Below are 21,402 nucleotides of genomic sequence, written 5' to 3'. Positions count from 1 at the left end.
AGGGAGAGCGGTATTGGGGGGTGTCAGAAAGCCCCAGCACGGGGCCCTTCCAGCAGCCGTGGTGCGGGCACGCGCAGGCAGGGTGCATCGCTCTGGGCACGGTCCAACCCAGAGTTGGCATGCCCGCAGCAGCTCTGTGACGTGATCTCCAACAAGGCAGCCGGGGCAGAGCAGGAAGGACGGACCCTTCTGCAGACTGCAAGAGTGCAGCCCTGGAGCGGCACGGCGCGGGGGCAAGAGCTCTCCGTGCATCCCGCTTGCCGCCTTCTGTGCCCACGCCCCGGTGCCAGGGACCTCGGCAGGTCCCCGTCCCGGCCCTGCCTTGTGCATCTGTCCGGTCCGAACTCCTCGGGCTGCCGTGGAGCTCGCCGAGCCGAGCCCGCGCTGTGCTTCGCCGCCTGCTAAATTCTGGCGGCATAATCTTTATTGCTGAAGAGGCGCAGAGCAGAAAGGATCCAGCCTCGGCCATTTAGACACATCTTGTTTTTGCTGCTTAAACTGACCAAATATGGCTGGGATGCCATTTGACCTGGTTTCTAGTTCCCCCAGGCAACTGCGCTCCTACGAGCCCAGAATTTGGGACAGGGTCACGCGGGCGGCCGCCCGCCCCAGCAGGGCACTGTCGGCGTGCCCCGAGGTCGGGGTGGGGGGCTCTCGCAGGCTGCTGACCCATTTGCTCAGCCTGCAGGAGGAATAGTTAAATTGGCAGCCTGGGATGGAAACTCTCGGGAGAGAAGAGCCAGGGAGCGGAGACGGAGGCTCTTAAAAGGGGCCCTCCTCCGCTCTGCTGCATTTCCAGCCTGCTCCTTGAGTTCGCGCGGCCCGCGTGGGTCTTGCAGACCGAGCCGTGGTCGGCATCTTCTGGAGGCACAAAACACCCTCGTGCTTGGCCTTTTATGGCCCCTCCTGCTTCTGAAGTGTCTCTCCCAGGCTAAGGACTTAATTGCATAAAAGCTGCGTGGGAAGGAAGGGGCTTTATTAATAATTCAGTGGGAGAAAGCGTGCCTCCAGCCCTTGGCCTTGCATTTCTGGGGGACTCTGGGAAGCAAGGGTTACACTCCAGCCATGAGAGTGTGTGCATTTGTGCCGTGGTGGGGAGAAGGTGAAGCAGTGGGTCCTGGCCTTCTCCTCCTCCTCCCAGGTGTAGAAAAGATCTCCCCGCATGGGTCGCTGTCTAATGGGTCGGTCATAAATCTCTACTCCACGGTTATTTTGTAAGTGCACAGCGTGCGGGGGCGAAGCCTGCGGCTGGGTTGGTCCTTGCCACCCTCTTCCTCCGCTTTCGGAGGTTGGAGTGAGATCGGTCTGGGTGCAAACCCCAGCCCGAGGCAGCCCTGTTCCTCAGGCGGTCGCACTGGGTGGCAGACCTGTGAGGCTGACGTCAGGGGCTGGAAGCAATCGGGTTTGTGCATGCGTGTGCGGGGATGGCGAGGGGCTGAAATGTTCCTTTCGGTGCTTGGCTTTTGGCTCGGTGGCATCGCCGGGGGGCTGCCAAAGAGCTGAGTCTGTGGCTCCCGCTGCCCTGGGAAGAACCTCAGGTCTTCGGCTCGAGGGGCAGCAAGTTGCGCTTGTGGCTGGGGAAGCTGCCGTTCGGTCCCAGCTGGCTGGGCACGGCACGGTGCCAGCGGTCAGGGTTAGTCCCTCAGAACATCAAGTCCGGAGGCTTTGGCCAGCTCAGCTGGCGTCTAGCGGGGAGGAAAGGCGAAGGGCAGCTTCTCGCTCAGCAGGGACGGGAGCGATTAGATGGGGTATTATCCACATGGCGGGGGGGAAGAGGCCAGAGGAGGCAAAGGGGCCTGGTCCCTTCCAGTCCCACCTCTAGCCCCTTGCCAGCAGGTGCGATGTGGGTTGGTGTCAGGACACAGCACCGAGCACCAAGTGCTCTGTCTGGGTGGAGGTGGACGGCTGCAAGCTCAGCCCTGATCCTGCCACAGGCTCCTGGTGCGACCTTCAGCCTTCGGGCCTCAGTTTACCCTGCCTGTTAAATGGGAGAGGGGGACTGACACTGATTCACCTCCGGAGGTGGAGGTGCCGTAGTGCCTGGGTTGTACCTGGCAGGTGTGTGGAGCTGTGTCTGTCTGGGCTCCCCTCCTTCCCCCCTCCTCTGGGCTCCTTTATTTCTGCATTAGGAAGCCTGATTGCACCCTGTTGTGCCGGCTGCCCATAGCCCTTTCCCCTCTCTCTGCCAGTTCATCTGTAAGTCCACGTGTGCGGAGCCTTCTTCCCCGTCGGCGGCTGGGTGTCTCTGATTTCCACGCATGGGGAGCCGTGGCCCCCCGCCCCCCCTTGCGGTCTCTCTGAACCCTCTTCTCTTTTTGCAGCTCCTTGGGCTGCTTTCAGCCGCTGTGGGGCCAGGCTGGGTCTCATGTTCTGCTGACAGGCTGGGAAAGAGGGGAGTCAAGACGCTGCCTTTCTTCCTTCGACCTCTGCAGTCATTAGGCAGGTCAGCAAAAAACCCCAAACAATGGAAAAAAAAACAAAAACCCCCAACTCCCCCCAGCAAGGCAGAGGGGCTGCATCCCGGTCCTGAAGCAGTGGCGAGAGCTTCTGGAAATGCGGGGGCTGGAGTCGGCCCGTGATCCAGCCACTGTTGGCACCTGCAAGGTTTCACCCCGCTTGCAACCCTGGTACGTTGTGCCCGGGCAAAGCCACTTGCGTTGTTCGGCCTGGCCCGTTGCTTGGGCTTTACCTCTGCATAGCCACCTCTCTCCGAGTAGCTCAAGCTGATGCAGCTGCACTTGGCCTGAGTCCGTCTTTTGACGGAGGCTGGTGGGCTTGGCCAGGAGAGGCTCTGGGCCCCAACGGTGCTGCAAATGAGGTCTAAAGGCAAAAACCAGCGGCCTTCTCATTTGGATCGCCGCCTGCTCGGGACCTGCCAGGGGGATGAGGAGCAGTGGCCCTTAATTGGCACGTGGTGCCCATCACTGCTGGCTGGCCTGGTACCCACCCCCCAGCTGCTCTCCCTCCAACGCTCCTCCAGCGCCAGCCATCCCCTGGCTTCCCGGGCGTCTCGCCCCAAACCCCCGGGGCTGGGGCCAACCCCAGCCCCGGGTGGGACAGCCAGGCTGCAGCCGAGACGGCGAAGGTGGGCACCTTCAAGGCAAGAAGCCCCTGGCTGGCTGGGAAAAGATGCGTGGATTTGATTTCAGGCCCCAGAGGACTCCCGTTACCGCTGATTCGGCTTTAATGCTCCAGTCAGCAGCAAAAGGAGAAGAGAAACGCGACAAAGACTCAATGTCAGTCAGGGAGCAGGCGCCCCCGCCTTCCCCCCACAGTGGCGCAGGGGCTGGGACCGGCCCCCTCCCCCCCGCACTATCTTTAGCAGCCTGATTGATTCGCCGCGGCGGGGCTTTATTTTGTCGGGGAAGCTGTTATCGGAGCCGTTCGGCCGGGGGGGGGGGGACGCTGGGGCCCGATGGGTTGGGACGGGGGCTGCGAGCCCGGACGGCGTGTGCCCCCCATCGCTGTGGTCTCTGCTGGTGTCCTGCAGCAGCCTCCAGACACCCCGGCGGTGCCTGGGACTGTCCCAAAGCCCTTGTGGTCTCAGGTGCTGCGTAGCCTCAGTTTCCCTCCTCCCTCCAGAGTCCCGGGGGGGTGCGGTGTGATGGGGGTCTTTGCATGGCACGAGGGTGGCATGCAGCTAGTGGGGCCTTAGTGGATGTTAGGCTGATGCTTCTGCAGGGCTTGTGCCACCTCCTGGCCCAGCCTGACGTGACGGCTGAGCGCAAAGCCCCACCGGCCCTAGCAGTTGGGATGAGCGGGTGGCTTGGAGGGGTCCTGACTGCTTTTGGGGACCCCGGGCCACTGAGGGGCTCGGGAGCGGTGTGCACGATGGGGCCTGCCGTGCCTAGAGGCGGGGTAGCTTGGACCTGCCCATCCATCTCCCTTCAGCGCGCTCAGGTCCAAGTCCCCGGGGCACCGAGAGAGTTCACAGCCACGTTTCAATCAAGGATTAGCTGCTGCGAGCCCCCTGGAGAGGCGCGGCCTCCCACCCGCTGCCCACAAAGATGCCAGCACCAGCCCATTTTAGCAGGCAGGCGCCAACCGAGCATCCGGCCCTGGGCATTACAGGCCGTGCGAGGAAGCACCGACAGCCCACGCAGAACTCTCCACCCGCCAGCGCCGTGCGTCCCGGTCTCCAGGGCTGCCCACTGCCCTCTCCAGGCACGCGGTGCCCCCCCGTGCGGTTACGCAAGCCCGGCTCCCGCAGATAGATGGCCCTTTGTATGGCATCACGTGAGCCGGTGGCACGAGTGACTTGGCTTTCCCGATTTAGAATCGCTGGATCAGGGGAAAAAGTGTATTTTTGGAGAGTTCCACTTGCCTCGTCTCCGCATTCAACTTTCTTTCTCTCACTCTCTCTCTCTCTTTTTTTTTTTTTCCTTCCTTTCCTTTCCCCTCTCTCCCTTCTTATTTTAAATGGGCCAAAGCCCCTTGTTGGAAGAGTGTCTCGGGAGTCAACAGGGCACCTGGCCTCCCAGCAGCCCGGGGTGAGCTGCGTGGCCGGACCCCGCGAAGTGCGCCGTGTTGAGAGCCGATACCCCTCGCCGGGGTGGGAAGGGGGGAGGTTTTCAAGCCTCGCGCGAGACCTCTCCCCAGCCCCGGCTCTGTTTGTTTGCTCTGGGGTTTCGGTCCGTTCCCCTGGTTTCATTAGTGAGGACATTTGCATGGGAACATGCTGCAGGGGCCGCGTAACTAGCCTGTAGGGAATCATCTTGCACCGGCATGGGAGAGTTTAGATCCCGGTAATGCTTCTCTTCCCTTTCTATTATTACTATTAAACATTTCTCTCCAGCAGCGCCCGCGGGCATGGAGGGGAGGAGAGCTGGGGCTTTGCCGCCGGGCATCTCCAGTCCCCATTAGGCGCCATCTGATGTGCGCCGGGGAAGGGAAATGGACAAAATAAGGTTAGGGCGGCTCGGCTTGACGCACGGGCTCGACTCGGGTTGTCAGAGAGTGGCGCGGAGGCTGGCCGCTCGCTCCCCGCCTCGACGCTCGGGACACGGGACGTGCTGCTGAGCCGCTCTGTGCCCCTGCTGAGGGGCTGGGAGGGCAGGGGTAGGGGGCAGGCGGTGTCTCCTCTCCTCCCCGCACCATGTAGGCCATTGAGAAGAATCAGCTGGCATCGGTAAAGAGGGGGCTCTGCTCTTCAGGCTCACCCCAGCGCACATGGGAAACGTGGGGCTCCCCTAGCACCCCCTCCTCGGCCTCCTGCGCTCTTTATTCGTGCCTTTAGCTGAGAGCTCGGAGCTGGGGGGCGCAAGGTTCCCAGAGCTCAGAGGCTGAGGAGGTTTAGGCACCGGCTCCTGGCTGGGGTCCGTGCACCTGGAGTTGGGCACCAGGACCCCGGAGCCAGAGAGGAGCCTTCTGACCTCCCTGCCCAGCGCCAGGCTTTCTTGCTCTCTCTTTCTCCGTCTCATCCCTTTTTTAAACCTGCTGCCTGACTTGCCTCCAAGAGCCGTAACTCAAGGCAATAAACCCTGTCTTAAATCTGCCTTTCCCAGAGAGGAAAGGTGCCCCGTGCCTTCTAGGAGCCTGGCAGTGCCAAGCGACTTACAGGCGCGGTGGGGACGGGGTGGGATTTATCGCCTGAGGCTAAGCTCATCGTCGCGCCCTTCTGGAAGAGTCTCCTGAAGCCGAGCCGATACCCGAGAGGAGGGATATTACTCCCCGCTGGGGTGCATCACCCCTCCCCTAGGTCGGTGCTTTGAAAACCCGCTGGAGTTTTCCACTTGGGTTGGTGCCTGTCTTACAATCGGTGGGGCTGTCTGTGCGGGGGAGAGGGGCACAATTGAATCCCAGCGCTTTGGGATGCGGCTCTGGTTGGGCATCGGGCGGTTTACGGGAGGAGAGAATTCAAGAAGTTTTCCTGTGCAGTTTGCTCAACCTCCTGAAACTCCAGCCCCCCCTCCTGAAGATGCCAGCTCTTCGCTTGCACTCGTTTCTCGACTATGGAAAAATAACAAAGCAATTCTTCTCTCGCAAAGACTTCAGACCGCAGCGGTCCAAACGTGGTGCTGTGTGGCACCCTGGGTGGAAACCACAGGCTTGAGGCCTGGCCGAGTCCCAGGCGGGTGCTGGAGAAGAGCGAGGGTTTGGGGAGGGCGGGCGCCTGCTACTGTGGACCTGCGCTGAGCGCGCTGGCTCTCTGCAAGGAGCAGCCTCTGCAAACGCAGAGGCCGGGGCTGTCGGTCCCTTGGCTTGCAAGGCCTGCAGGTAACTTCCCTGAGGGTCAGGAAGGGCTCGGAGGTCTTGCAGGGAAACTGGCTGGAGAAGGAGGAGGAGGACAGACAGGGCTGCAGCCAGTTCAGCTTCCCCCATGCTCATCCCGTCTGCACCCTGCCCAGCTCCACTGCTTGCCCAGTGCCAGCGTTGAGGAGCGTGTTGCAGCCGCGTTCCCACGGGCCTCCCAGGGGGACGTTGCCCATGCTTCTCGTTATTAAATATTGAAAGCTCTGGCCCGGCTCGGAGTTCTCCAAAGCTGGGGGATCGCGGGCTGTTTAATTTCCATGCCTGCGCGCAGCGCTTTCTGCAGCAGCGAGCGCGGAGCTGCCTCGGCTGTTCCCGTCGGGCCGCCCTCTCTGCGCCCAACATCAGCCGATCTGAGCTTGCAGCCGGGAGCGAAGTCTAGCAACACTCGGGACTCCTGGGTTCCCTTCCCAGGTTTGGGAGCGGCACAGGACTTGGAGAAAGGGGCTGGGAGTTTGGACGCCTGGGTTTCTTCCGCAGGTCTGGGGAAGCAGGGAGTGTGGTCATGAGGGTTAGAAAAAGAGGCTGTTTTGGGGCTCGGGGGCAGGCTCTCCCTTCTGCGGACACTGTCCTCCCGCCTCCCAGGGTGGGCTGCGAGGTTGAGGTCTGGAGCGAGGCACCCCTGGCCGGAGCGCTGGGCTTCGGGGAAGCGGCCGGAGACTCTCCCCGCAAAGCTCAGGCCGTTCTGCCGAGGAAACTACCGAGAAGGCAAAAGCTCGGGTGCGTTGCCGGGGTGGAGAAACCACAGGGTTGTGCCGCTCTGGTTCTCAAGCTTGTGCTGCATCTCTGGCCTCCCGTGGCTGGCAGGCAGTGAAAAACCAGGGGCCTCGACACTGATGACGAGTCTGAATGTGGCCCCCGAGCCAGGTTTCTCTGCCCACGTTGGCCAAAGCCTGGCTCCCTGGTGGCGATGGTAACAGGTGTGTGTTAATTAATACCGCGCTGCCCACTAGAAGGGGAGAGGTGGCTATAGGATAGGGAGATGGACGGAGGTGTTGCTGGGATGGGAGCGCTGGGGCTGTGGGACCAGGGCCTTGGGGTGTAGGGGGGAAATTCCTCCCTTCGATGCTCCCGGGGGCAGTTTCATGCAGGGAGGATGCCACAAATTGAGTTATGCCCAAACTAAAAAGATCTGTCGGTGGCAAAGACCTCCCTCTCCCAACCCCTGCAGGCTCCTCAGAAATGGCTTCACTGGATCTCTTATTAAAGCACCTGCCTTTAAGGCTGCGATGCCAGCAAGCTGTGCTGTGTCTGGGACGCTCCATAAGGAGTATCAGGCACCCGCGGGAAGGGACACTGTCTTTTCTAATGAGTCGTTTGAGAGGAAGTGAGCAGGGACGGTTGGTAATGGGCTTTAAGGCCTTTTGCTGCCGGCTCCCCAGGTCAAATGCACCCAGGTGGGCAGCAAGAGAAAGGCCGTGCTTTGTGCCAGGTCCTATTCCCAACCCACCTCGACTCGAGCTCGGTGGACTTGTTCCATCCCTGTGATCCACGGAGAATGATCAAGGGAAAAAAGTCGGGCTGGACCCAGAATATGCCGGGACGTGGAAAGTCCTTGCTGCCCAGCAGCATGCTGGCAACATCTGCTAGGTGGTACCCCCTTCCTGAGCCAGCTTGTGGGCTCTCTCAGCCCTCCTGAAACAAGAAGACTGCAACCTTTCCCCGTACGCTTGACCATCGCGGGTCCCTCTTCCACCACCCCGGGCGCTTGGCAGCCCGTTGACTCGGGTGCTCCTGGGTTTCTTTCTGCTGCCATCTAGGGGCGGTGGTTGGCCACTGCAGCGCCAGCCCACCTCCTAAATAGTTGGGTGGTGTTTGACTCAGACATGCACAAGTTTCGCTCCGGACTTTGTTTAACCCCACTGGAGCCACAGGGTTGTGAAGTCTCCCAGGGGCCCATTCCCTGTTTATCCGTGGCAGATGTCACATCCTCCTGCTCAAGTGATTGTGATATCAGTCTATCGCAGTCGTATCCAGGAGCACCAGTCGTGGACAAAATGCTGGTGTCTGTCGCCGGAGCTTATCATGGAGGTGTCCCACTATTTGGAGTTGGACTGCTGCCCTCCCAACCCTAAAAGGAGGAAGTGTCCTCTTCCCAATCCTTTATTAAACCTGTCTCTTTCTCTGTGCTGAGTGGGGCATGGGTAGCTCTGGAGCTTACACTGGGCAGCCTTGTTCCAGCATCTCATTTCTGGGAGAGCAGGGGCAGTTAAGCTGTGCTATGTCGGAGGTGAAAAGGCAGAAGGCAAAACCCTCTTGATCTGTGCGGTGCCAGTCGTATCAAGGCAGGACAAAGTGGTGTGGTCCTTGTAACCAAGACATTTTGATCATTGTGCCATGGCTTTTGCCCCTGCTCTTCTCCAAAGGCTGTGCTGTTAGCAGCCATCACTCTTACTGTTCAATGCTAGCAGTTAAAGAGTGTGTCAGCTCTCCTTGGTCTAATTCAGGGGTTCCCTTCAGCCCTTGATCTTGCATCCAGCTGGATTTTGGTAATATGCTGTTGCTTGTACCAGCCAGGCATTCAGCTAGCAGGTATCTCATGAGGTTGGATTTGACAAGATGGGGCTGCTTGTACTCTGCCTTTATGGTCAGACTACCCCTTCTCCATGTCCACTCTCCTTCCCGTCACAAATGACCAGTTGTTCCAGAGCGAACTTTTAAGCAGTCCAAGGTTTGCCTGTTTCTGATGCTGGGGAGTTGTCACCTACTGCAGGCACAGCGGTGGAGGGGGGGTCTCCTAGGTGCATGGCAGGGCTCGGGTAGACAGGTGCCTTGTAGGAAGGCATGGATGAATCAAAGTCTGCTAATCTTTCTGGTTTATTTGCTGTTTCAGATTCCTCCTTGTCTTCAGTTGCTTGGTGCTGTCCGTCTTCTCTACCATCCAGGAGCATCAGAAATTCGCCAACGAATGCCTGTTCATCTTGGTAAGTTCATTAGAGATCTGTCCTCATCTTCCACTTGCCCACGTAGAACGTGATTTCCACCCCCAGTTAGACCCAGAGCCAGGACAACCTGGGGGAGTCTCCAGCATCAAAGTCCTGCTCAGAGAAATCCACTAAAAGGTCCATGAATTGAGAACTGAGGCATTCTCTGAAATGGGTATTGTTGTGCAGAAGGGGCACTTGTATCTGTGCATGTAGACAGGATACACACACACACTAGGTGAACACACACATGCACGTGCACAGTAGGCAAACTAGCTCAACTGAAAGCATGGTGCTCAATCTCTACCCCGTAAGTGTGGATGCCCTTCCAAGATCACTGGTAACCTGGCTTTAACTGTTAGTTTAGCTGATTTAGCTGTTATAAATGACAGCTGAAGTGACTGGATGACTTGGACAGAGAACCCAGGTGTCCTAATCCCCCAAGCTCGTTAAGGGTGACCATTAAGTCATGCTGCCTTTGCTCTGGCTGCTGGGCTTTGCTTGGAGGACTGCCTTGATGACCGTCATGTTTCTTGCTAGGATCTCCCTCGAGATCTCTTTGGTGGGGTTGGTGTAAGGCACCTGTTGTCGACTTGCACTTATTCTAGATGGCAAAAAAAAGGCAAGAAAAAACACCCAACTGGAAAAGGGGGGGAATCAAAAAAAAAAAAGCAAAAAAACACCACTTTCCCCCAAACTGTCAGAAACAGCTGACACTGGATTTCTCCCAACAGTGATGGAGACTAAATTGGGAAGGTCCTTGTGACTTTCCCGCGAGTAAGCAAAACGGGGGGCTTGTGTGGGAAAGGTAGGAGGAGAAGTGGTACAATGCTGACGGTGGAGGAAAATTACCCATAGATATTTAAAGCTGGCTCGGGTGAGAGGGGATGGGGGCCGTTTAGATGAGGCTCCTGGTTCAGGGATCCCAGCTCATCTTTTTGTCCCATTGAAGGAGAAGGCGTTAGGAAGTTTTCTTAGTAGTTCGTCATTGGCTCTCCAGGCACGTGGAGATCTGGGCCACCAAAGCCCACGAGAGCCTTTTGCAGGAGAGGCTGCTGCCTGGTTGGAAAGGCGCGTGTGAAACAACCGCGCCTGCTCTTGCCTACATTGGCACGTGCTTTCCCATCTCTGTTGCATGGATGGTAGCACTGCTCTGATAAAGAGGGTGCTGGTGTTTTTACCCCCTGTGTCATCCAGCCCTGCTCTGAGCCAGGTGAGATGCAGGAGCCCGCTTGCCTGGTGCCTTCTCCCACCCACCGCTGCTGGGACTACGTGCTTCCTACAGGCAATGGCAGCATGGGCATTTTGCAGCCACTTCTCGGTGATGTGCAAGCCTCAAACCAGGCAGATTCTGGCAGCTGGATACTTCAATGTGGAGCACAGTCCTTAGGTTTGGTCACCTGGGATTGTCCAAATAGATGCATGCACGGGAGGGGGAGAGACCTGGAAGGTCTCTGCTCTGTTTAAAGTGAGAGCATGGCTGGGACTGTGTTTGTGACGGGAGATCAAAGCTCACGTTTCTGGCAGGTTTGGATGGTACATCTGGACGGACACCGTGCCTTCAGTTAAGCCAGTTCACCTAGTGTGCATGTGCGTGTTCGCCTTGTGTGAGTCTGTATGTATAGACAAGATATAAGTGCCCCTTCTGCACAGCAGTGCCCATTTCAGAGAATGCCTCAGTTCTCAATCCATGGACCTTTTAGTGGGTGTCACATCCTCTCCTGCTCCGCAGAGAGAAAGGGTGTTCCTGCTCCTTCACTGCCTTGTCCACATGAGTCCTGGGGTGAAGCGCCCCCTCCCCAGCTGTCCCTGCCCCAGCGAGGCTCCCAGGAGCGTCCCAGCTAGGATTGCCTCGAAAACGGCACAGCGGTGGGCCGCGATTACCCACACGCTCCTTCCTCCTCCCTGGGAGCGCTGGCTGCAGGTGTCTCTCCTGCCACTGTACGAGCCCAGCCCGGTGCAAAGAGGGATCAATTATTTACGGGAGGGACTTTATATTTAGAAGGCAGGTGCCCAAGCCTCCCTGCCCTCTGTGGGCTCCTGTTTCCGGCTGCTGTGTCTGCGGACGTGCGTCCGCTCGATGGGGGTTACCCGGGCCCCGTTCAGGGAGCGGCGCGGAAACGAGAACCTGGCCGACGCTTGACACTCGAGTCAAGTGGCCAGGGCTGTTTCCAGCTGCCCTGCTCGATCCCCCCTGCAAAGCGCTCGACTTGCTTCTCCTCCTCTCCCCTGCCAGGAGTTCGTCATGATTGTGGTGTTCGGCATGGAGTACTTCATCCGCATCTGGGCGGCCGGCTGCTGCTGCCGCTACCGGGGCTGGCAGGGCCGCTTCCGCTTCGCCAGGAAACCCTTCTGCGTCATAGGTACGCGTGGCTCCAGGGTGCCCTCCCAGCCCCCCGCGCCTCTCCGTGGGGCACCTGCTGTCCCCTGGTCATCGGAGACGCCAGGCGTCAATCCGCCAGGCCCCGTTTCTTGTGGGCAGCCTCAATGCCACAGTGATGGGCGTACTCGGGGCGTCGGGCAGATGGAGAGTCTCCTCGTGCCCCCATCTCCCTGCCACCTTGCAAGGGAGGACAAAAGGGAATGAGGTCAGGGTAGGGTATTACCTCCAAGAGGTAGGAGCTTTGCAGCAGTGGGGGGGCCAGGTTGGCTGCGGCAGGCCCTTCTAATGCAAGCGTTTCCACCCGGGCTGCACTGGTGGGTGAGGTCTGGGGGCGGCCTTTTCCCCGGTTGTTCTGCTCATCTCCTTTGGAGCCCTTCAGGAGCCAGGCACTGGCCTCCCTGGGAGAACAAAAACCCCAGCCTGGCTCTGGCCCACGATTTGGGCTCGAGGAGTGGCTTTGGGAAGGGGCCTTTGCGGGCATTTGTTTGCGGCGGTGGTCAATGCCACTGGAGGGACACGGGTCCCGTCAGGGTGGAGACGGGGGTTGATGCCTCTGAGGTCCCCTTTGCAAGCAGAGGATGGTCAGGGAGGGTGTCCGGGTGGTCAGGGTGTCCTTCACGGTTCCCAGCGCTGTGGATGGAGCCCCTCCAGCAGTGACCACGGAGAGGCATCGATTGCTCCCTGCTGGAGACGGTGGCACAGCCGTGGCTGCTGACACCCAACCATGGAGCAACAAGAGCATGGTGCTGTGTCTGTCCTGTAGCTGCGAAGGCTGTGGCCATGCTCTAAATGTACCCAGGGACCCCCCCTCCCCTCTCTTCCCCCCACTTAAGGTTGGGAAGAAGCGGGACTGGAGGGTGTTTGGGAATAGCCGAGTTGCAACCTGCTGCCTTTCAGGAGTGGTCCTCAGCTGTGAGCCGGGGAGAGATCCCTCCTGCTTTGCTTAACAGAGACCCCCTGAGCAGAAAGGGTGGGCTGGGCGTGTGTCCCCCCGGGGGCGTGTATATTGGGGGCCAGGTCCCAAGGGGAAGAGACTTCATTCCCAGAACTGCCAGCCATGCCTTCCTCCCCTGTCCTCACCACCCTGTGCTCCGGGCTACAGACTTCATCGTCTTCATCGCCTCGCTGGCCGTCATCGCCGCCGGCACTCAGGGCAACATCTTCGCCACCTCGGCGCTGCGCAGCATGCGGTTCCTGCAGATCCTGCGCATGGTGCGTATGGACCGCCGTGGCGGCACCTGGAAGCTCCTGGGCTCCGTGGTCTACGCCCACAGTAAGGTGAGTTTGCAGGGCAGGAGACGCGGGGGGTGTCCCAGGCTGGGCTGGGCTGAAGGGCTGGATCCCGGGCAGGGCAGAGCTGGCACAGTGCAGGGTGCCACTCCCTTCTTGCCCATGTCACTCCCTCCTGGCCTGCCCCCAGCCCCGTCCCCGTGCTTGGGATCCCAGGACACAGCATTGACCCGTCACCCCTCTGCTTTGCCACCCCACCCCACTCACCCCTCCCCTGTACGGAGCAGACAGGTCGGGGCGTGGGGCTCTCGCGTCCAGCCTGCAAGCACGGTTCTCCTCCCTGTCTTTGAACTCGCCCACTCCCCACCCGAGTTGCTCAGCCCTGCCGGGACAGGGATGCTCTGCAGGGCTCCCGGTGCTTGTGTGCTGGAGGGGGCCATCAGGACCCGCTTGGCTTTTGCCCCCCCCGGCAGGAGCTGATCACAGCCTGGTACATCGGCTTCCTGGTCCTCATCTTCGCCTCCTTCCTCGTCTACCTGGCCGAGAAGGACACCAACGCCGACTTCACCACCTACGCCGACTCCCTCTGGTGGGGTACAGTAAGTTCAGCTTCAGCGGGCCGCTGCCCCAGGGGGGCAGGGACGTGCCTGGAGGGGGGGCTGGGCAAGGGGAGAAGAGCTCCGTCAACGCCCCCGTGTTCTCCCTCCTCGCAGATCACGCTGACCACCATCGGCTACGGGGACAAGACCCCCCAGACGTGGCTGGGCAGGGTGCTGGCCGCCTGCTTCGCGCTCCTCGGCATCTCCTTCTTCGCCCTGCCAGCCGTGAGTAGTGCTGGGGGCTGCTGCTACCCTCGCGGGGCCTCTATGCTTTGATCCAGCAGGGAGCTCAAACTTCCCCTATAAAATAAGGGGTCATGGCCGGTGGGGGGAGACCCCGATGGCATCCTGCCTGCAGGGTATCATTGCTCCTCCTTGTGCTCGTCTGTCCTCTCCCTTCCTCCCCAGAGGAGCAGTGGGCTCTGCCTTGCACCCTGGAGCCCAGCAACCCCCAGCCATTGCAGGGAGGCTGGAATGAGGGTGGCGCCTCCAAGGGGGTGCCAGCTCCCGGGGGCAGCGATGCACCCAGCAGCTTGGAGCGATACCTCATGTGGGGTGGTCAGGACTGAAGCTGGGATTGATGTTCCCCAAGGGCACGGGGGCAGATTTGGCTGCCCGTGAGTTGGCAGGTGGGTTCTGGTCTGGGTCCTCACACTGGCCCCTTCTCCCTGCAGGGCATCCTGGGCTCTGGGTTTGCCCTGAAGGTCCAGGAGCAGCATCGGCAGAAGCATTTTGAGAAGAGGAAGATGCCAGCCGCAAACCTGATCCAGGTATTGTACCAACGCCTGCCCCCGGTAGCTCCCAACCTCTGCTGCAGCCCCGGGCACTGCGTGGCTGTGCCCCTGCTCCCCACCCATCCTGCAGGCTGGCCTAGGCTCTCCGTGCCTCTCCCCCCAGCTGTATGGATGCCCTTTCATCCTCCCTGCTATGCCAGTCTGTCGCTGGGCTCCCTACGCACAGCTCTCCTGCAGCCCCTAGCCCCGCCTTGCAGAGCTCAGCACATCTGAAATGTGCCCTGCTGAGAGTCTGATGGCACCGCAGCCGCGTGCCAATGCAGCGAGCCCTGGCACTTCAGCTCTCTCGTCTGGATCAGCCTCCTCCTGTGGTTGCCACAGAAAGGGAAACTTTAGAAAACCCCCCTTATCTCCTGAGTTCAGAGCCTGGGCACACAAAGAGAGCCCCTGACCCCTTTCCTCTATCTCCCACCGCCAGCCAGTCCGCTGGCCCCGCTCTCACTCCTCCCCAGCCTTCTCGAAGCGGCCTGGCTTTGCCTGTCATCGTATCCCCCACCAAGGAGGGGAGAGGCGGCTGCAGATGCATAGCTCTGGGCACAGGGCAAGACAAAGGCACCTGCAAGCACATGGCCTGGGAGACAAAGCGACCGCGGTGACGCACCGCGGCTCCCGTGCTCGCACAATGTGCTCCCCCCGCGAGCTGGGCCATCGCTGCTGGCAATCAGGATGCAGACAAGAGGCCGTGCGGGCTTTGATAAGGCCTCTCCTATTGTGATCGCTCTGCAATCAATGTCCCTGTCCCTTCTTGAAGCCTCAGCAAAAGAACAGAGCCAGGAGAACAGCTTGAAGCAAGCAGGGGCTGGGAGGGTGGCGAGCAGATTTCTGTCTCCAGCACTGCCGGTGGGGTTTGAACCTGACTTGGCCTTGGGAAACCTCTAGTGAGCCAGGAATTGCCCCAAAGCAGGATTTGATCAATGCAGCCTGGGATCTGAATGAGCCAGAGAGATTTCCAGCCCACGCTGTGCTCTTTCCCTTGCCCAGCTCATCTTTTCAGCCCCTTGGAGTCTGTGGCTGGACAGTCGCCCAGAGGACTCTGGGCTGGAGGTTGGTCCTCTCCGATCTGGGCAGGGTTGACTGGTTCGCAGCAGACAGGCTGAGCCCCCCGACAGGCAGGCCACAGTTGCCGTGTTGGGATGCTGGTACATCAGAGCTGCCGCTAGAGACGGGGAGGAGGAACCTCGGAGGCATCGTCCTCTCGACTGCGCTGCTCTGAGATGTCCGCGGGCAGTCTCCTGCCTGAGACCGTGACTGGGTGCAACGTTGGGTTAGCGGGGGCAAACTCCTGCATGCCCAGCTCTGCCCACGCGCCGCAGTCCTGCCCTGTGGTGCTTGCTGCTGTCCTGGTCTTGGGAGGGCTCCCTGCTCGAATGCTTCAATCATAGGAAATGAGGGTTGGAAAGGACCTCAGGAAGTCATCTCATCCAACCCCCTGCTCCCAGCAGGGCCAGTCCCAACTAGATCATCTCAGCCACGGCTTTGTCAAGCCGGGTCTTAAAAACCTCCAGGGATGCAGATGCCACCACCCCTCTGGGTGGCCTGTTCCAGTGCTTTACTATTTTCCTCATGAGAGAGTTTTTCCTAATATCTGACCTCAACTTCCCTTGCTGCAACTTGAGCCCATTGCTCCTTGTCCTGTCATCTGTCCCCACGGAGAACAGCCCAGCTCCATCCTCTTTGCCACCCTCCTGCAGGGAGTTGAAGGCTGCTATTAAATCCCCCTCAGTCTCCTCTTCTCCAGACTAATAAGCCCAGTCTCTTCTCATCAGCCACGTGCCTCCGCCCACTAACCATTTCCATTGCTTTCTGCTGGACTCTCTCCAACTTGCCCACATCCTTTCTGTAGTAGGGGGCCCAAAACTGGACACAGGACTCCAGACTCTTCCCATACCCCTCCACACTCACAACACCGGTCCCCCTGTGCCCCCAACTGGGCCATGACAGCCAGCCCTTGTGCCACCATGCCACTGACTCTTCAACTTTGATGTCCCACAGCTAGAGGTGTGTGTGTGGGTGCCAAGAGGAAATCTGTTGGCAATCCCATGAGCCACCTAATTAACAAACCAGCCCATCGGTGCTGATGCACCCATCTGCCCCACAGAGCAGCAGTAGCTGACCCCCCTACCAGCATTTACAAACTTTTCTCTTGTCCTTTCAAGTAGCTGAGCTGGGAGACCTTTCCAAGGCCAGTTTCTCCTCCCAAAGGAACTATTCTCATGCCCATCGCCCTGTGAGATGGTCCATCCGACCATCTCATAAGTGACTGTATCTGTCCTTGGTTCACTTGGGAGGTAGGGGAGGGTGCTCTCCCAGTGCCAGAGAGAGGGAATTGAGGCACTGGAGGTTAAGAGACTTGCCCAGGGTTGCGCAGGGGGTCTGTGGCAGGGACTCAGACCCAAGTGCCAGGCTCCTGCTCTCACCACAGCATCCACTTCCCTTAATGGTTCCCATGCTGCTGCTTGCTAACAGCCTCGCTCTCTCCGGCACAGGCTGCTTGGCGGCTGTACTCGACCGACGCAAGCAGGGCCTACCTGACCGCCACTTGGTGTTACTACGACAGTATCCTCCCGTCCTTCAGGTAGGCAAGGCACCATGGGGGACGACCACGTGGGGTGGGAGGCGGGTGGCGGAAGGGGACTCGAGGGTCCGCATCCACCTGTGGCAGCTACAGCCACAAATCCAGCCCGCCAGCTCCCGGTCAGAGACCTGCGGTGCATGTGGGGCTCATGGTCCCTGGAGCATCAGTTTGCCGTGGCTCAGCCCTGCCCTCCAGGATGACGTGGCCTCTGGCTTCCTGAGCCGGCAGGGCTGGGAGCACTTCAGCCTCTGGATGGGGCGCCCATGCTCGGTGCTGCTCACCCAGCCAGCCTCCTCGCGGCCGGTCCCATCAGATGCCAAGACAGGAGCAGGCTGCTGTGGAGAATGACAGCCTGCCTTGTCCCCGGGAAGCTGTAGCCCTTTTTCCAGACCCATGGAGGCTTCCCTTTTGAGTACGGTGGAGTACAGCTTTGAAAGCCACGTCCCGCTCCCTGCCTGGGGAGCCTCAGCGGAGGTCTCTTGCACTGCCGCTGGCCCCGTCGAGGGCTGGATTGCTTCTGCTCTCTGCTCTTCTGGGGTCAGCCAAACAGGGGCAGGTGCAGAATGACCCTGCTCTAGTACTGGGGTCGTGGCTTAGAGGGGCAAGACAAGGGCTGTGCTCTGTGTTTAACCCCTTCAGCTTATCCGTTCCAGAGCCAGGAGCTTTTCCTTGCACCGCTGGAGCTGGGGACGAAGGGGTTGCAGGGTCAGGTACCTTATCCATGGCTGCAGCTGGGAATTGGAGTGGGGAGATGGTGCCTGTCACCCCTGCACACCAGTGAGCTGCTGCTGAGGGCTTGCACACACCGGTGCCACAGCGTGTGCCAGAAATCCCTGTATACATGGGGGTGACCCCTGTGCGCAGGAGCATGGTGATCCCAGCTGCAGTGCGGCTGGCACCAGGCCCGTTCCCATGTTGAATTATACCCAGCTAATCCTGGATGCAGCTTGCTCGATACTGTGTGCCCACGGTGCACCCCAGGCCAGTGGCCTGCCCCCTGGCATCCTGGGGTTGAGCTCCCCATGGCTCTGAGCAGCTTCAGGCTCAGGTTTTGGGCAGGATACCATGCACCGTGGGCAGCCTTTGAAGAAGCAGCCTCTAGAGGTTACCCAGCATGGGGTCCCTTCATGCAGGCCTTGGCTCTGGGGCTGGGCCACTCCTCTGAGCTTGGCCCACCAGGCATTTACATCCAAAGCCCAACAGGTTTAAAAAGGCAAGATTTGCCCAGCAGAGGCACGTAGCATTGCCAGCCTCTCGGACTGGCAGCAGTCGCCCCACCGAAGACGGGGAAGTTGCTTTGGGATGAACCAGTCGGACCTGAGCTGAATGCACCTACAACCAGCTGAGATCAGCCTCAGGTTGCCATGAACATTTCCAGGCCTGCTTGCTCCTCTGATCTGCACCCCTCACCCCCCACAGGCTTTTGGGGTGAGGCAGGGAAAATGTGGGTATACCTGGGTTGCCATATAGAGTTGATGCCTGCCCTAGCAGCCCCTTCTCCTTCCACTGGCTCCTTCCACTCTTTCTATCGCCCACCCCTGGGGAGCTATTAAGCCAAGTCCATGTGGCTCTCCCTTTTGTCCTTTGCATTCTGCTGAGTTCGCTCCCCGGGATGGAGCAGCTGTTAAAATCCTTCACTTCCTCCTCCATCATCTTCCATCTCCTACAGCGCCCGTTCACCGTGGAGGCCACCAACCTCGCCATCCAACCCATCTCTGCTCACTCTGTCTCTCTCACCCCATCTCCAAGGTTTCTCTGGTACTGGAGTCCCCGTGGGGGTTGGATCCCACTGGAGAGCCGCGGGCTGGCGGCTGTGGATATGCACAGGAATTGGGGTTGTTCGGGCCAGTGGATTTGCAGAGGTTATGGAGGGCAGTAGGAGAGGATAGTGTGTGCGTGGAAGAGAGGATGCTCCCTCCGGTACCTGTATGGGCTGCCATCCCTGATAAAACTCGGGCCCTAGAGCAGTGTGCCATTGGAAGGGGAAGCCCCCAGGCCTCCAAATCTCATGGGATGGAGGGACACAGCCCACAGAGTCCTTGTTTCTGGACTACCTTGGACTTGCCCATCTTAATCTGCAAGGGCCCTGGGGCAGGGCTGGGCATTACAGCTGGATACGGCCCAGGGCTGAGCATCCTGCCACTGTCTGCTGCGTGGATCCTCGAGTCGGAGAACAAGCCTCCTTCCTGTGCTGACCACAGGCTTTGACGAGCATCCAGCTCGGGGTTGGCCTCTGGTTTCCCCCGGTTGTGTCCTGTGCTAGGTTCTTTTGTTTCTTTGGTCTGACGGTTGTTGTGTTTTCCCTTTTGAAGAAAACATCGTCAGCACCCGGAAAAACAACGCCCCTCCCTCCAAGCCGTGCTCACCGCAGCACCCAGGCGATGATCAGCTGCCCGGCACAGAAATTGGCCTGCCATATGCAGCCGCTAAGAGCTGCCCTTTGTCAGACGGCCTAGCGGCATCCCTGTCAGCATCAGGCCGGCCTTGAGCCCAAGGGCGCTGAGTTGGTGCAGCGGTCTTAGAAAGGAGATGAGATCAGGCCCAGTCCGGATTTGTCTGGCTCTGAACCTCCCCAGCTAACGCTGTTGCAGGTCTGCCTCGTGCGGCCTCTGAAGGGGGAGGATGGTCCAGGGCTTCAGGCTCCAGCCTATGACCAGAGAGTTTGAGCCCCTGCCACAGACTCCATGTGTGACCCTGGGCATGTCACTGAGTCTCACTGTGCCTCAGTTTCTGCCCCCCGCTCCCCCTAGGGGGTAATAGGACCAGCTGGTGCAAGGGAGCTGTGGCGATACATTCCTGCCAGCCCACGAGGCACTGATACACTGGTGCTAGAGCCACAGAGACCCCAGATCAGCAGTGCACAGGTCTAAAATGCTAATGTGATTTCAATTCTTCAGCGGCCCCAGTGACGTGGTGATTGTCATCTCACCCAGAGCCCTTTAGAGAGCAATGGGAGTCTCTCTCTTGACTCCCGTAGACTTTGGATCTGAACGTGGTGGAGCCACGGCGGGCTGAAAGAGGCTCCTGCACTCGGTGCCGGCTCCCGGGCCCAGCCATGCTGGGGAACGCTAGAAGCAGCATCACCTACACTGGTTTTACAGCAGGGTGCAGAGGAAAGGAGTGAAATGGGAATCAATTCAGCTAAAAAGAAACCACTTTGGGCCTTTCCCACTCTGCCCACAAACCGGGCAGCACCCACTTGTGACACTAGCATGAAATCTGCTCGCCATCAGATGTTGCAGTGTCGTGCCCTAGGTGGCACGTAGCAAGTTGACACTACGGTGTCGTCAGTAGGGTCCAGAGTGAACGCCCCGTTGAGATGGGCACAACCCGCCCTGCCTTTCTTGGAGCTGGTCTTCCAGCCTGATTTCTGACGGCCCCTTTTCCTTCCTGCCACGTTTTAAAGGCGATCATGTTCTCCAGGCTGAATATTCGCTGCGTGGTTGACAGCGGAGGGTCTGCCCCGTAGGAGTACACTGACTCGCCCACGTGCCAGGACCCGGCCCTGGTTGGTCCTTACCGGGGTCTCCCTGAGATTGAGACACTGTCGAGATGGTTTTGATTTACAGTTTCCCCCTAAGAGAGCCCCTCGCGGTCCTGGCTTTGTTCTTATACATCCTTTTGGTTTCTCTTATTCCTTGAGAGATTTAATGTCTCCGTGTTTTTATTTGATCCACCCCCACCCCAGAGAGCTGGTCCTTATGTTTGAGCATTTGCACCGAGCCCGCAACGGAGGAATTAGGACCTCAGAGGTGAAAAAATTGCCTGACGGAGCCCCACTGCCTTATCACTGCTTCACCCCTGGCCAGAAAACCATCGCCCCCCTTCTTTGTGTGGGGGAAAGGTAGGGCGTAGCCCATGGCTGCTCCATGTTGTGCCCGTTGTCTGTCTCCTCTTGTTGGCCCTGTCTGTGTGTATGCAGGGGCTTCTCCTGGCTGCTAAGGGCTCGTGTCCGTGTCTGGTGCCAGGTGGATGCCAGCCTGACTGCAGGCTGGCTCCTTGTGCCTGCCTTGGCTGGACCGTGTTAGGAGGTGGATGTGTCTGCTGTTACCTCCAAGGTGATGGAGCTGCTCATTTTAGCTTACATAGGGCAGGCTTGATGCCGGTGTCCCTGGTTCAGGCCCTGGATCTGGCTCGAGCGCGTTGTCACAGCGCAGACTGGACTGCGGTATTACACACACGCACACATACACACGGCTGTGTCTGGATCTCCTCGTGCCAGCCGGGCTGGACCCCACATCTCCTAGGGGTCTCCATCCTCTCCAACAACCCTGTTCCTCTTCGACTCCCAGCCCAGGTCCCTTGGACTGTTCAAACCTACCCGGCCTCGGTGTGGCAGTGTCCCTGGGAACATTGTTCGCTGGCAAGCCGAGCGCACGTGGAGCTGCGCAGCTGACACAGGCTTGCAATCCCCGCAGTATAAATGACCAGGCGGATGAGCCTTCCAGTCTGTTTCCCTGCCTCCTCCTGGTGCCGGCACTAGGAAAAACAAATGCCCTTAAGGCCCAGCTCGCTCTGCAGCACGTTTCACTTTGTGCTATGCCTTCTCCCAGGTAAATCCCTTCCCCGGCTGCCCCTGGGGAGGGCTGAGCTCTGAGGCAGGAGGAAACAATGGCCTGTTTTTTTTTATTCCTACCTGCTGGTGCTG

At 59.4% G+C, this 21,402-nt stretch overlaps 1 protein-coding gene across 3 annotated transcripts in view; it reads left to right on the top strand.

The window, feature by feature from the left end:
- The window catches only part of KCNQ4 (potassium voltage-gated channel subfamily Q member 4), a 66,382-nt gene that overhangs the window by 25,030 nt on the left and 19,950 nt on the right, over positions 1-21,402 (top strand). For 2 of the 3 annotated variants that reach the window (XM_090057937.1, XM_090057936.1), the window contains exons 2-9: positions 9,083-9,173; positions 11,410-11,536; positions 12,659-12,834; positions 13,260-13,385; positions 13,500-13,610; positions 14,060-14,155; positions 16,666-16,754; positions 20,443-20,598. In XM_090057937.1, coding sequence (XP_089914063.1) covers positions 9,083-9,173; positions 11,410-11,536; positions 12,659-12,834; positions 13,260-13,385; positions 13,500-13,610; positions 14,060-14,155; positions 16,666-16,754; positions 20,443-20,598 — 972 coding nt within the window. The remainder of the gene's footprint in view (positions 1-9,082; positions 9,174-11,409; positions 11,537-12,658; positions 12,835-13,259; positions 13,386-13,499; positions 13,611-14,059; positions 14,156-16,665; positions 16,755-20,442; positions 20,599-21,402) is intronic. The other variant, XM_090057938.1, reaches the window with a different exon arrangement.

The sequence above is a fragment of the Crocodylus siamensis genome, chromosome 7 (assembly GCF_052110815.1).
Source record: "Crocodylus siamensis isolate JL-2025a chromosome 7, ASM5211081v1, whole genome shotgun sequence".
NCBI lineage: Eukaryota > Metazoa > Chordata > Crocodylia > Crocodylidae > Crocodylus > Crocodylus siamensis.
Note: the sequence above shows the minus strand (reverse complement) of the source record. Positions and strands in the feature narration are given on the sequence as shown.